The sequence below is a fragment of the Eschrichtius robustus genome, chromosome X, assembly GCF_028021215.1.
Source record: "Eschrichtius robustus isolate mEscRob2 chromosome X, mEscRob2.pri, whole genome shotgun sequence".
Lineage (NCBI taxonomy): Eukaryota > Metazoa > Chordata > Mammalia > Artiodactyla > Eschrichtiidae > Eschrichtius > Eschrichtius robustus.
The window spans coordinates 6,725,276-6,739,243 of NC_090845.1; the positions used below are offsets into that span (position 1 = coordinate 6,725,276).

Below are 13,968 nucleotides of genomic sequence, written 5' to 3' on the forward strand. Positions count from 1 at the left end.
AAATTTTGAAGCCAAAGGGGAATAGCAGAGGTTGTCTGTTTATCGCCCCAATTATCCTCTGTAAACGAGCTACTGATTTATCTGTCTAGTCACTGAAGACTTCAGATGAGAGAGTCTGTCCCGTTTGTCTGATCTGAAGGATTTCATTCAGTCCCAACAAATTCCCAGATTGCTGTCATTCACTGCCTTGTGAAATGGTTCCCTACGGTGTGAAATCAAGTATATTCACTTTGTTGAAATATACAAAATCTTTTCTTTCAGTTTACATAATGTTTTAATTCTATTAAAACATTGAAATGCACTTGGAAGCTTGTGGGAAAAATTATATGCATATAGCAACTCCACATTATGATAAAGCCCTAAGGGATTTTATAATTTATTTATATGACCTTTTTTTAAAAAAAAAAAAAAAAACTGGTAAGGATCTTAAGGGTTGGATAGGTAAAGTGACCTGCCCGAGGTCATTCACATCACTGGTGGCAGAGCCAGGCGTGAGAATGACAATGAGGGGCGAAAGAGGGGTTTGAGGCCACATCTCTACATCTGTTATGTGTCCATCATCATCATCATAACGATGGGCCCCTGTCTCTACAGAAAGTCAACATGTGAAGCCCTTTGCTGGGGAAAGCGCCCATTATAGTCTAGCACAGGGATTGAAAGCCTTTTTCTGTAAAGGGGCAGAAAGTGAATATCAAGGCTTTGCAGACCACACAGTCTCTGCTGCAGCTAATCCACTCTGCTGCTGTAGCTTGAAAGGAGCTGCAGATAATATGGAAACAAATGAGTATGGCTCTGTGCTAGTGAAACGCTATCTGCAGAAACAGGCGGCAGGCCAAATATGCACCACAGGCCATGGACTGTCAACCCCTGAGCTAGAGTCTTTCCAAAGCAATGACACCATTTACTCTCTTGGAACTGGACATAAGCACAGCTTATTTCCAATTTTATACGCATATGGTTGTACTTTGTTTTTTTAATGTTGGCATTTTGTTCCCATTTTGCAGATGAGGAAACTGAGGATCAGAGCGTTTAATTCACTAGTTCAAGAGTGTAGGGGCAGAAGGCCAGAGGCACATCGCAAGACCAGAGCTCCCCTGACCCCTCCCTCTGAAGCTTAAATGAGAGCATTTCTCCCCCATCTCACTTCTCTTTCTGCTTCATCCACTCCCTCTTTGCAACCTTCCGAATTATCTGCAGAAACACAACTCACAAAGCAGAAAGCAAGTACACTTTCAAAGATAAATGTAATAGGAAGCCCGTATGAGCTCCTTCTACAGTTTGCATGATTTCTAGGGCAAGATATATTCAATGTTTAGCAGGAATATCCAACTTCAGCCTTGGAGAAAAACAGTTCCTTTTATTAACGATCATATGTAGTGCTTTTGGCAAAGGAAGATGGAACTTTGGGTTTCAGCAGATTTACGGTTTCATCTCTGAACCTTTTGTGACAAAGTAACAGGCACGGTGGAACAGCTTTACGCCCTTCGATGGGTAAAGTGCCAAATGAAATCACTTGTCACCCCTGGAGAAAGGCAGGCCTATTATCACACTGATGTGAACTCTCATGGGAAAGGAGCCCTTCCTGCCATCCCAGGAGAAAGCCCATCACTTACTGTGAGGCAGGCGCCTCCACGTGTCCAGACGATCCTGTTGGTTAAACACGGAGACCCAGCCACGCATGTTAGCGCAACAGCAGAACGGGGTGCAAATGGCAGTAAAGAGAGAGACCTTTAGACGGTCACACTCAGTGAAGTAAGTCAGACAGAGGAAGGCAAGCATCATATGATACCACTTACACGTGGCATCGAAAATGTGGCACAAATGAGTCCATCGACAAAACAGAGGCAGACTCACAGAGAGAAAACAAACTTACGGGCACCAAAGGGGAAAGGCGGGGAGGGATAAATCAGGAGTTTGGGACTAGCAGATACACACCACTATACATAAAACACATAAACAGCAGGACCTACTGTGCAGCACAGGGAGCTAAACTCATCATCTTGTAATGACCTACAATAGAAAATAGTCTGAAAATATATATACTTGTAACTGAATCACTTTGCTGCACCCCTGAAACTAACACAATATTGTAAATCAACTCCACTTCAGTAAAAAAAAAAGAGAGACCTTTATAAAGACACAATCATGAACGAATATGTATACATATATGTACATAGACACAGAGAGAGGAACAAGATATGCTTTAAGAGCATGAATGTTAATTTTATTACTTATTTGATTTCCTCAAAGGATGTCCAGGGAACAGACTTCCCCTTTGAAATGCATCAGAGGACTGCCTCTTAGGTGTGGGGCGGTGATCAAGGGCAGTTAGACTTTTAAAGCAATGATATAACCAGTCACACATTCTCCAGCTAATTAGTAGGTTAGTTCTGATGTTTAAATAGTTTTTTCTTTCCAGACACAGCAGTTGGAATAATTTTACTTCCCTCATTAACAAAAAAAAAAAAAAAAAAGAAAAGAAAAAAAAAAGAAAAGAAAAAAAGAAAGAAAGAAAGAAAGGAAAGAAAGAAATAAAGAAAGAAGAAAGAAAGAAAGGAAGGAAGGAAAGAAAGGAGGGAGGGAGGGAGGGAGGAAGGGAGGAAGGAAGGAAGGAAGGAAGGAAGGAAGGAAGGAAGGAAGGAACCCCCCTGCAGTATCTAGACACACAACAACTTAGGGAAGCTGCAGAAGCTGCACGGCAGGCGAATTCCCAGCTATTAAGTCGTTTCAGGACATACGCTCAGCACAGTGTTGCCCAGTGGAAACGGCGCACAGAGCAGCTGCGTAGAAAGTCACGGGTCCCCGTGGAGCGACAGGGAGCTCTGTGACCACAGTGGAGTCTGCTGTCGTTTCCCTAGCACTCTGTAATGTACGCGTGGAATAACATCCCGTGTGATGCTTGTGCGCTGTGAAAACAATGTTGTCTGCTTTGCTTCTCCTTTTTAATGTATCCCGTACACATGGGGAAATAAGGGAGAAAAGATGGATGGAAAACTCTGAATTTGGAAGGAAGTGAATATAGTAATTGTATTATATACATTAGAAGACCTATTAGGTCAATGACAATGGAAGATGGATTTTTAAATTTTTCTTTATAAGACCTCTTAAAAGCACATTAATTCAGTGTTAAATGGATACTGACTAATCTCAAACATCCAAACAAATGTTTGCCTGCTTTTGGCAACACGCAAAAAAAAGAATCTGGATTTTGCTTAATATAATGCACAAAACTGTCCGTCTTCCTGCTTTCACTGCTGGTGTCGACACATGGAAGTCTCTGTAGCACTTTATTTCCCAAATTCAGTCAACTTGTAAGCAGTCACTTGTAACAGGAAGTAGTACTAGTAACGTATATTTCCAATACCAAGCACGCAGTATATGCACATTTTTTGCCCTGTCCATAAATATCAACATGATCGAGAAAATGTTAAAGACCGGTGTATACCAAAGTATGTTTTCTGCTGGCAAGAGCGCCACTCTAAATTGACGCCTGCCGCTTTGGGGCGCTCTGTGGGTTAGCAGTCAGGGGCTTCTTCCTCAAAGAAGCGGACGGCAGTGTGCAACGGATCTGACGTTGGGAAGGGTGATGGCGGATTGCGGAGGGAAGAAAACGAGCCTGGAAAGGCCTGTCTGTCTCCACTTACTATTACGTCTGTCCCACATTCGGGAACACGGGGGCTCCTTTCATGATCTCGCAGAATTCCGTCCATCAGCCTCTTCATATCTTTATTTTAAACCATAATTCAAAACACATTAGACACGTCTGTAACGGGGATCTTGTAGATATTGAGTAAACCAAGAGGTAGACAGCAGACGCTCTCGGGGTGCCACCCCTGTCCCCTGTCCCGTGCTATTTCAGGGCACGTCCGCTCAGCTTGTAAACGCGGGCGCCTCTGTCTGCACCCAGAGCAGGCTCTGTGCGCGTGCAGGACACAGACTCCCGGGAGCAGGCCGCCTGCAGCGCCCCAGTTCCCCGGAGGGCGAAGGGCTGCCCACAGTGGTAACTAGCGTGAGAACGCGCCTCTGTGTTCCGCCTTCCCTTGCCGGTCACCTTCCCCTCTCACCCCGCCCCTGCCCACCCAGCGTCCTGGATCCTTTCCTCTGTAAACCGCTCCCACGCAGAGCCTTAACTTGCATGGGCGTCTGGGGATCGTGTCCCTGGCAGGTCATCTCCCACGTCAGGAGTCCCACGTGCAAACGCCCTTGTGATTCCACACGTATCTACACCTGTCTCCCGATGCTTCCTAGGGTTCACTCCTCATGCAACGGGACGGAAAAGTTTCCAAGACCCTAGGGTCTGGCAGGTTTGGTGCCCAGAAAAGCGAGCGCTTCATCCCGGCAGTAGCCTAGGAAGGCAATTCACCATGTGGAAGGGTTTCCATTTCCATTTTCTCCATTAAGAGACAAAAAGTAGAAAGGGACATTATATACATTAGTCTGTTAAATTATCTGTAATTGTAGTTTTTAAGGTTGTAGCCAATTTTCCTTCTCAAGTACCAGGGAGAAAGACAGTATAGAGCATTTAAATAAGTAAATACAGAAATCACCTCAACGTTGGGGAGGGGGGGTTGGCAGGGGTTAGCAATAAAAATATCCAGAAACGGTATTCACCTGGAAAAGAAGAAGCCTGAAACTGACTTACCAATCTATGAACAATTCAGAATTTTCTTTTAGAAAATAGGTGTTCTAAGGGGTTAGGATTAAGTTATAGGGAGATATAGGAGTTAAAGGGAAATTAACTGAGTAACCAATCTATTCGGGCAAACCACAGACTAGTAACTTTGTATTTAAAAGTGACCCTAAAGAAGAGAAAGACAAGAATTTTGGCTTTTCTGTGAGAATCAGGGTGAATACCAGGCAGCAGGCCTAAACTAAATGATGCCCATTTTACCAAGTTTTTTCTCATCCTATTTAATTTTGCTTTTATTTTCAGAGGTGTTCGGGGAAGATGGAGAAGATCCTTGCCCCTTCCCTTGACCCAGCCTTAAAGGATCAAGTCTGGTCCCATATCCAAATTCAAATGCACTAGAAAATTGCCTACCCTTTGCACAGACAATTATTTTGGAAGCACTATTTCTTTCTTAAAGTAATTTTAAACCACTAGAAGACGTACAACTGGTACAGTGTCAGTTGGTTCTGGAGCACGGCGGGCATAAGTGGGCTTTTAATTAAATGAAAATGCACCGTTTTTGGAAGCGCTGCAGTGACCGTTAAAATGGGGTGTTATTTCCTTTTACAAACCACACCGCACATCCATCCTTCCATCCGTCCCAAGGCGAGGAGCATTCCAGACTTCGGTCCTTGTGTTCTGCAAACCAGAAACGTGTGTGCGGCGGTCATCACAGATCCTGTGGTGGTCTCAGGGAAGATGCATGACAGAATGGGGCTGGGGGCGAGGGGATAACAGACCTGCTTGACGGCTGAAGACATTGCCAGGATGGTCCACCTCGTCTCTCCCCATCTTACTCCACTGCCTTTACAAATATACAAAAGTGCTTTCTGGGGAAAAAAATGTAACAATCTTATTGAACTGTAATTTATATACCGTACAGCTCACTCAAGTGTGCAAGCAGTGACTTCTAGCGTTTACTAAGTTGTGTGACCATCACCACCATCCATCTTAGAAGGATTCCGCTACCCCATTAAGAGCCTCCCTGCCCTGCCGGGAAAATTTTAAGGTAGAAACAAAGCTATTTTTGTGTCTTCAGCTTCTCCTTTGATTACTCGTGTTTCCAGCATGTCCAGGGTCCTTCACCTGGGTACGTCCACCCCTCAGAAAAGCCCGTGTGCGGGAAAAGGCCCTAAAACACGGCAGTCATACTAGCTGGGCAAGGATTACTCCTCTTCTTGAAATATGTGCATCCCCCCAAAGGAAGAAAAGAGTCTTCCCCTGAAACACCCTCTTGTCTCGGTCATCTCTGTTTTAGTCACTGGCAACACCAATCTCTCAGCAGTTCCTGACCAAAGAGCCTGGAGTCCTTTCCTACAGGCCACAGGTAAATCCCCAAAGCCTATCAGAGTCACCTTTCCACATGTGCTCCCCGGCCAGCTCACTTCTGCCTTTGACCAAGTTACTGCCACCTTTCGTTACTGCTGTTGCGTCACTGGTTTGCTGTACTTTTTGGATCCACATATCGACGACAACATACAGCGCTCGTCTTCCTCTGTCTGGCTCTCTTCTCTCAGCACGGCACCCTCCAGGCTACCATCATCTCGGAGCAGGAATACTGCACCGGCGCTCCGTACCATGACCCTGGAGACCCAGCACGCCCGGCCCCTCCTTCCTTCCTTTCAGTCTGCACCCTTCTCTGCTCCACCCCCTGGAACCGGAAGGCTCTTCCATCGGAGGGTGCAAGGCCAGCCCGTCACTCCTTTATACGGCATCTCTTCTGTGGCCGCCCTCCCTGAATAGTAAGAAACAAAAACACCCCCTTCCCCCCAGCTCCTGGGTCTATTCTCTATTTTTCGCACTGTCAGTTATCACTCTGTACCCTAGTACATGAGAGTATTTTATGTATTGATCTTGTTTACTGTTTCCTCTCGCCCCCAATTAGAGTGAGTGTGTGTGTGTGTGTGTGTGTGTGTGTGTGTGTGTGTTCCACAGGAGCAGACATTTTTGTCTTTTCTTTTACTTGTTACCTCAGTGCCTAGCACAGTGTCTGACACAGAGCAGGAGCTCAACAAACATTTGTTTAATAAAAAAGGGAATGAAACGTGAGTGATAAAACGAGACCCCCAAACACTTTATTTCTACCTTAAAATTCTCCCAGCAAGGCAGGGAGGCTCCTGGAGTATTCTAAAACGGTATAAAGGATACTTGCACGACTTTATGGTAAGTACTAAAAATCACTGGCTAGCACACTTAAGAGGAGTGAATTTTATGGTATGTAAATTATATTTCAATAAGGTTGTTAAAAATTATTTTCCCAGTAAGACACATTTCTACGCTTGATGAGAACTGACTAAGGTGAGGGAAGACGAGGTACCACCTCGTAAATGGTGACGTATCCTTAGCCATATCCTGGAGGAAATGCTTTCAACTGTTTAGTGGGTCTGTTATAGTCCCATCATTCTGTGGCATTTCAGTGAAAACAGTAGGATCTACCATAAATTCTGGGCATATATTTTTGGTTTCAGAAGTGCAAGAACTGAAGTCTGGAATGCTGAATGTTGGGCATATTTGTAAAACCAAGAAACAGAACAATTTAATGGTGACTGCAAGGTTTCCCCAAAATGGTGCACTTTCCTTCAACAAAAGCCCGTTTCAATTTGAGGGATGCCGCTCTAATTGTAGACGTATGCGGTCCTCAGACATGTAGGAAGGGCTGGGACAGCACGGCCTTGCTCCTTCCCCAGAATGGATGCCTCTTTGGTGGTTGGCAGCAACCGGCCCGGCCCTGGGGACTGTCACAGGACCTCTGCCCAGACCCCGTCCGTCTCTGAAAGGGATTCCACCTCTGTCTGCAGAGGCTGGGAGCTGCTCTGCCTCCTGTCTGGACATGCAGCCACGATCTGAGAGCGCCAGACCCCAATCCTGCCGGCAAGGGAGCAGATGGGAACACACGGTGACCACAGCACGCCTGGACCGCATCTGAACTGCCAGAGTCAAGGTGAAGACTTCTGGAGCCCTGTACCGATCCTTGCCTCTGAACCCACTGCTAATGATTTATCCCCACGGCCTCTCTCAGTCCTCGGACCACGTGGAGACAGTCCTCAGACACGGACGGTCTGATGTCTGTATTTTATTTCATTTTCGGACCTGCTTGGTGTATTTGCCTCGGGCTTGGCGGGGGTGTGGGGTGCACCTTTCTTTTCTTAAAAGGACTTTTTAAAAGAAAGACTTAAAAATCTACAACATACACTGTAATTGAATTCAAATACTAAATTGATCGGGTTGCAAGGTTTCCACTTGAGACCTATGATTATGCAGAGAAAGGTGTGGCAATATTATCTAGTGAGAAACGGACAGACTAACGGAAACATACATTTTACCCAAAATGGAACAGAAATTGCAAGTTATAGCAGCCAGTTCAAACCTTCCCGTTTTGAAAGACATGACTGATGTTACCAGTGTCACACTATTCATTAATATCATAATGTATGCTTAAAATAAACTTAAACGAGCTCTCTAAGAGGATTAACTGCTGACTAGTAAGGGAATAACCTGACGAATCTCTGTCCATGAAACGGGCCCTCACTGATTATTAGCCAAGCAGATGTATCATTAATTCAGAACACACACAGCCATCTCAACACAACTGGAGAAATAAACACGGAGCTATTATTAACATCCAGTCAAATGATGTCCTCCCACTATCACAGACTAAACTAACCACAAATGTAATATAGTTAGTATTCATCGGATCCCACAGAGGTTTTAAAATAGCATTGAAGTAGGAACTGAACAAAATGATAGCCATGATAAAGTGACTCGGGAGGGATTTAAATTCTGCCTCTTATGAAACAAAAGAGATTAATTCACACTCAGTATAGCAATTGTTTCAAGAAACCTGCATAGTCCGATGCGGCAGAAACTAAACCTTTCTGTTCAAAAGTTAATTGAATGGTGCTTGACTCAGAATATATTGAGAGAGCCAACGGAAGTTGATCATGGCAAACCATGACTTCAGAGTTGAGAAAACCGCATCACACTATCTTCTGCAGTCCCTCAGAGGTAAAAGCCCAGGGACGGTCCTAATCATAAATTCGCCGGCACCTTCAGACCCATGTGGTCCCATTTGCTAAGCACAGCACAGCCCCCTGTTGGCCAACCACACACAAGAACTTGGAGGTGAGATGCATGTGCCCCCGTGGCGAGTTGGGCACAGCGGGGCAGGCAAGCGACACTGACCTCTGGAGGAGCGGAAGTGTTTGCTGGGGGCGGTGAAGCCTCGGGTCCCGTGCACATTCACGGCCGCCACTCGGAACTGGTACCACCGGCTGGGCCGTACGTCGGTCAGTTGGACCCGCTCATCCGTGGTCTGAGGGGAAAGTCACAGAGCACAGAGAACCTCTTTATCCTGACGTGCCCATCAGGTCTGGTTTAGAAACACACGCACTCATCAGCCCATGCAACACAGCCTTGCCCTCCCCTCCCCTACTGGAGGAGGGCAGCCCATCCTGCTCGGGTACGGGAAGGGCTGTCGGGGACCAAGGAATGCCTAGGGAAGGTTCCAACTGCTTGACTCCATTCACAGGTATTTCACCTCAAAGAGTTAAAGCTCTCTGGAAGTCAAAATCTCGTGGCAAATGCTTGGGCTGTTTTAAAATCTGGTGACTAAATACAGCATTGGAGAGATTTCATCAATAAATTATACATATGAATGAATAAATACATGAAGTAATCATTACAGTATAGAGAAAATGAAATAAGCTTTAGTTTATAGAAGGGAAATGCCTCCTACTTGCGTGCCAAATATAATTTTGGAAGTATGTATGTGAACCCACACACTTAAATTCTGGAAGTACACTGCAACCCAAGACTTTTTTGTTTAATTTGAGTAAATCATGTAAGATCTGCAAAGAGTCGTGTTCCTGAAGGGTGAGGTAGGTTTCGTCCAATAAAAGGTCCAGAGAAGAAAACTGGACAATGGGACAGCTCCACAGGTCTTGCTGTCCCTACAGCTACGTCCCAAGATATCAAACAACTTGAGCATCTTCCCACTGCCCTCCTCTTCATCAAACTCAGGGCAATATGCCTGCTTCCAGCAATGTCCTAGGGTAGACGTGAAACCTTGGCCTTGACTCCGAGGGATAAACGCCCGAGTTCTATGCCCTCATCTCCGCCAAGTGCTGAGCTCAGCTTGGCGCTCAGTGGATAAAACTGGGAAACAGAACTGAATTGAAACCCTCCTAAACCTGACTTTATAATAACTTATGAAAAGGATCGTCATGTGTACTTTAACATTCGAAAGAAGCTAAGCATTTCCGAGATCAAAGGAAGAAGATGACCTCAAGCGTGGCTTTCTACCTCGTTTGGCAGAATTTAAGACAACACTTCCATTGACTTGTCTAGTTTTAACCTTCGATTTAAGGAACTAAAGCCAGCATGCTAGCCACAGCATTTAGCAGACAGAGAAAGGAAGCGTTACATGTGGTATTAACTAGTGAAAACAGGAATAATAACAGAAATGATAGTGCAAGGTCTTTCCTCTCTCCAAATAAGAGGATATGAAAGAGAAGGGCTTATCATCAGTTACTTTCATAAATCTTCAAATTTATAATTTGGAAGTATTTGGAAATTGCATAATTTGGAAAAGTTACAAATGATACTGTAGCACTGTTTAAGGGAGATTTGTCTCCCATGTAAACCAAATATAACTTTAGGCTGTATTCTGAACATCTTTATGTTTTGTTAAAGCACAATTTTTTAACAAAATAAGTATGGAATAGAATTGCTAAATTTACCTGACCAGTTTTTTTCCCCCCTCTAATTTGTTTCTCTTAACATCACATTTCTCGTTGACTTGGGTGGTATTTAAATGATTTTAGTGTTTATCCTCTCTGAGATACTACTATTGTGAAAGGGACCAAATTCTTCTTCTAAACACTTGAATACTGAAATGTATTTTATATTTACTGAAAAAAAATCATGGGAATCTTGTCCTTGGAGAAAAAAATGACCTGATCAACTTCAGGAGAGAATTTCCCCCTATAGACCTACATGTAGAGAAGGCATTTTAGTTGCTGAAAAGCATGAAGCAGTTGCATATTGAGAATTTATTCTTTTCTCCATCCGTGGCGTCTGCTTGCAGCTGGTAGTCCATTTAACAGCTCTTAAAAAGAAAGAAAATATTTTGCTTTTCACATCCACAAGACAGAGGAAGAAAAGCAGTGGGCAGATAAACTCCAGGAGGGCTGCCATCCAGGTGGCCTACCAGTTGGTAAGCTGACCGAGAAGAAGAAAGCACTTAGGGGAGATTGATGAGCTGCTGGCCGCTTCCCACTAAGTAGTTTTGTGACACGAACCTTCCTCCCGCCATGAAAGTCCCATGCGGAATAGAGGCTTAAATGTAGGAGAAATAGAGGAGAAGTCGTTAAGATGAGCAAATAGCACATTGACTAGTCCTACGGGTGTTGCACTTCCCTCACTCTAGCCGGTTTTAAGTTTATCTCAAGGAAGTGTAGTTCTCGGAATAAATGTGAACGCTCATTAGAAAACCGTCTCCCTTCCACGTGCGCTGTGAACACATGAAGCCAAGTTTCTCGTGGTACCCGGTTATACCTACAGAGCCCATCCCGTCTTCCGCCAACATGCAGGGCACGTCCACCTTGGATTACGTGATGTCGGCGCTCAGGTTGTTTTGACCGAGGCACAGCAAGCTAAGTTTCTCTCTGTAGGCGAAGGAGACACTACCTCAAGGGGAAAACAAAGCCTATGAAGCACTAACCTGGGCTACCGTCTGCCAATGCGTGGCGTCGTCTTCACTAGGATGGATTCCGTAATTCCATCTTCTTTGTACCACGTAGATCACAGGCTCAATTGAAATATTGAATTTTGAGGACCACTTAATCTCCAGCTGCCCGGACTGCAGTTCTGTGAATCGTAACTCCTTCCTGGGCTTCAGGGGGACACCTGAAACAGAACCGCACCCGTTAAAACAGCCTGTGTGTGACTCGGGAGTGCGGTGAAAGTTGAGGAAGAAAATCTACGGAAGAGACAAATCTCATCTCATGACAACGGATGCTCTATTTCCTTTCTTAAAAGCAGCTTCTCCCTATCAGGGGTTCACATTTGAAATCTCCTGACACTAAGTTCAGTTTCGCTTTCCCATTTTTTTTAGAGGGTCTAAACTGATTCCTGATTCTGAACAAGGTAACCTCTGGAGTGACTCTTTTATGTGTGTTCTTCCAAGTAAATCCTGTCACCAAGCTGCAGCACTGGAGGCTAACCCGGAACCCACACGAGGCAACAGTCATGAGGAGTCTTGAGTCCTTTTTCCCACGTAACGCGCTCCGTCTCCGCTGATAGATCCTAGGGTCCTTAAAACACGGTTCTCAAGTTTCCTCTCCTCTCTATCTGAGCGAGTTTTCCTTTTAAGGAAAACATTATAAAGCCCAATCCTCTCATGTGGTCAAATCTTACAAGAATGGTTTCCAAAGCGTGGGTCTCGTGGATTCCCCAACTGATTGCTGGGCCTCTGCCCTATTGACTTACTGTCTAAAATTGGAAAAAGATGAATTTATAATGTTTGGTTTTGGCATGAGTGAGTGCCTGGCTTCAGAAGTCCCTCACAGGTGCCTCATTGGAAAGTAGTTCATCATTTTGATTTCTTTTTCCCCCTACAGCGCATGCAAGTTGCCTGGTAACTGAAAGATTTAAGAACCACGGTACAAAATAGCAGCCGTTATGGAAAGGGAGTTTTAAAACAAATTTATAATACTAAGAGGATATATGAAGCTAACTGAATTAGGTAGTCTATGGCATCATGATGTTCAATGCCATCCAAACCAAGAACACCAGTTGCATTAAAATCATTCTCTGCTGAGAATGAGCATTTGCCTAAAGCACTGACAACGGACCATTTGAAATGGTTAATTCAGAATGCTGCATTTATTTTTCCATTTCTTAAGTTTAAACTGAGAAAACTAGAAAATGTGCAAATACAAAATATAAGCTCTGATGCATGTTAGTGATGTGGCTGAATTCAACTCATTTCATTTTGATCTTAATCCAAGCCAAATCTTGTGTTGAGAAATTTTAAAGTCATTAAACACTGAGGAGGACAGAGTCGGATAATTTAAAAATGGCATATGTATATCTGCTCAAAAGCTCACTGACTCTCTTAAAAACTATTTTCTAGGGCTTCCCTGGTGGCGCAGTGGTTAAGAATCCACCTGCCAATGCGGGGGACACGGGTTCGAGCCCTGGTCCGGGAAGAGCCCACGTGCCGCGGAGCAAATAAGCCCATGCGCCACAACAACTGAGCCTGCACTCTAGAGCCCGTGAGCCACAACTACTGAGCCCACGCGCCACAACTACTGAAGCCCGTGCGCCTAGAGCCTGTGCTCTGCAACAAGAGAAGCCACCGCAATGAGAAGCCCGCGCACCGCAACGAAGAGTAAGCCCCCGCTCGCCACAACTAGAGAAAGCCCGTGTGCAGCGACGAAGACCCAATGCAGCCAAAAGTAAATAAAATAAAAATAAAATAAAATTGAAAAAATACCAAAAAGCTATTTTCTAAACAACCACAGTCACCGCCCCTATTGCATTCTCCATGTTGATTTGCTGGCGGGTTGTATCTGTACGTTGCCCTTCACTTTACCATAAAGTTGTCTCATGTGATCCTTGCTGTGACCTCGTCAAGTGGGTGAAGGGTGAAGTAGCTACATTTCGAGCACCAGGGAATTGAGTCTGAGGAGGATTAAATAAATTGCCTGGAGCTATGACCCATCTCCGGTTTCTCTCTGAATTTTCTGCCACATTTTGGGTTAGGAAAAGCCACTTAGAAAGGTAGAGAAAAGAAGTGGTTTCCGTAGCTCTGCAAGTCTGTTGGACATTCTGATTCTAACGTCCTTGAAGCTCCTGGTTGGCGTGGGACTTCCCTCCCAGACTTTGCCCCTGCTGTGCCCCTGCAAAAGTCTTTTTCAAGCTCATGTCAGAAACTTCTCGGTGCACAGCCTTACACTTACGCTTTCATGCCTAGAATATTTCTGCAGAGCGAGTGATTCTCACATCTACCCCCAGTCCCTCTCTGGGCTGCAGGACCTCATCCACCTGCACAAGTCCCCTCTCAAATGCCTCTCCCCGGATACGCCCCTCCTCCTGAGATGTAGGTCTTCATGACATCTCTAGGCTCTTGGACATCGAAGGGTTCCCAGAACCTTTTGTCTTGTGCTTGCACCTACCAACATCCTGTTGTTTTACTGCAGAGCATAATTTCAGGAACCCCTCAGTCATCCTGTCTCCATGGTGACCACCTGTTTTAGGCACTTTCCTCTCCTGTCTGGACCCTCACCATATCCTCT

The 13,968-nt window shown here is 44.9% G+C and overlaps 1 protein-coding gene across 1 annotated transcript in view; it reads right to left on the reverse strand.

Annotated features, from left to right (window-relative positions):
• The window catches only part of ANOS1 (anosmin 1), a 190,264-nt gene that overhangs the window by 33,521 nt on the left and 142,775 nt on the right, over positions 1-13,968 (reverse strand). The window contains exons 5-6 of the mRNA XM_068532437.1: positions 11,391-11,575; positions 8,852-8,981 (exon numbers count right to left, since the gene is read on the reverse strand). Of these exons, the coding sequence (XP_068388538.1) occupies positions 8,852-8,981; positions 11,391-11,575 (315 nt within the window). The remainder of the gene's footprint in view (positions 1-8,851; positions 8,982-11,390; positions 11,576-13,968) is intronic.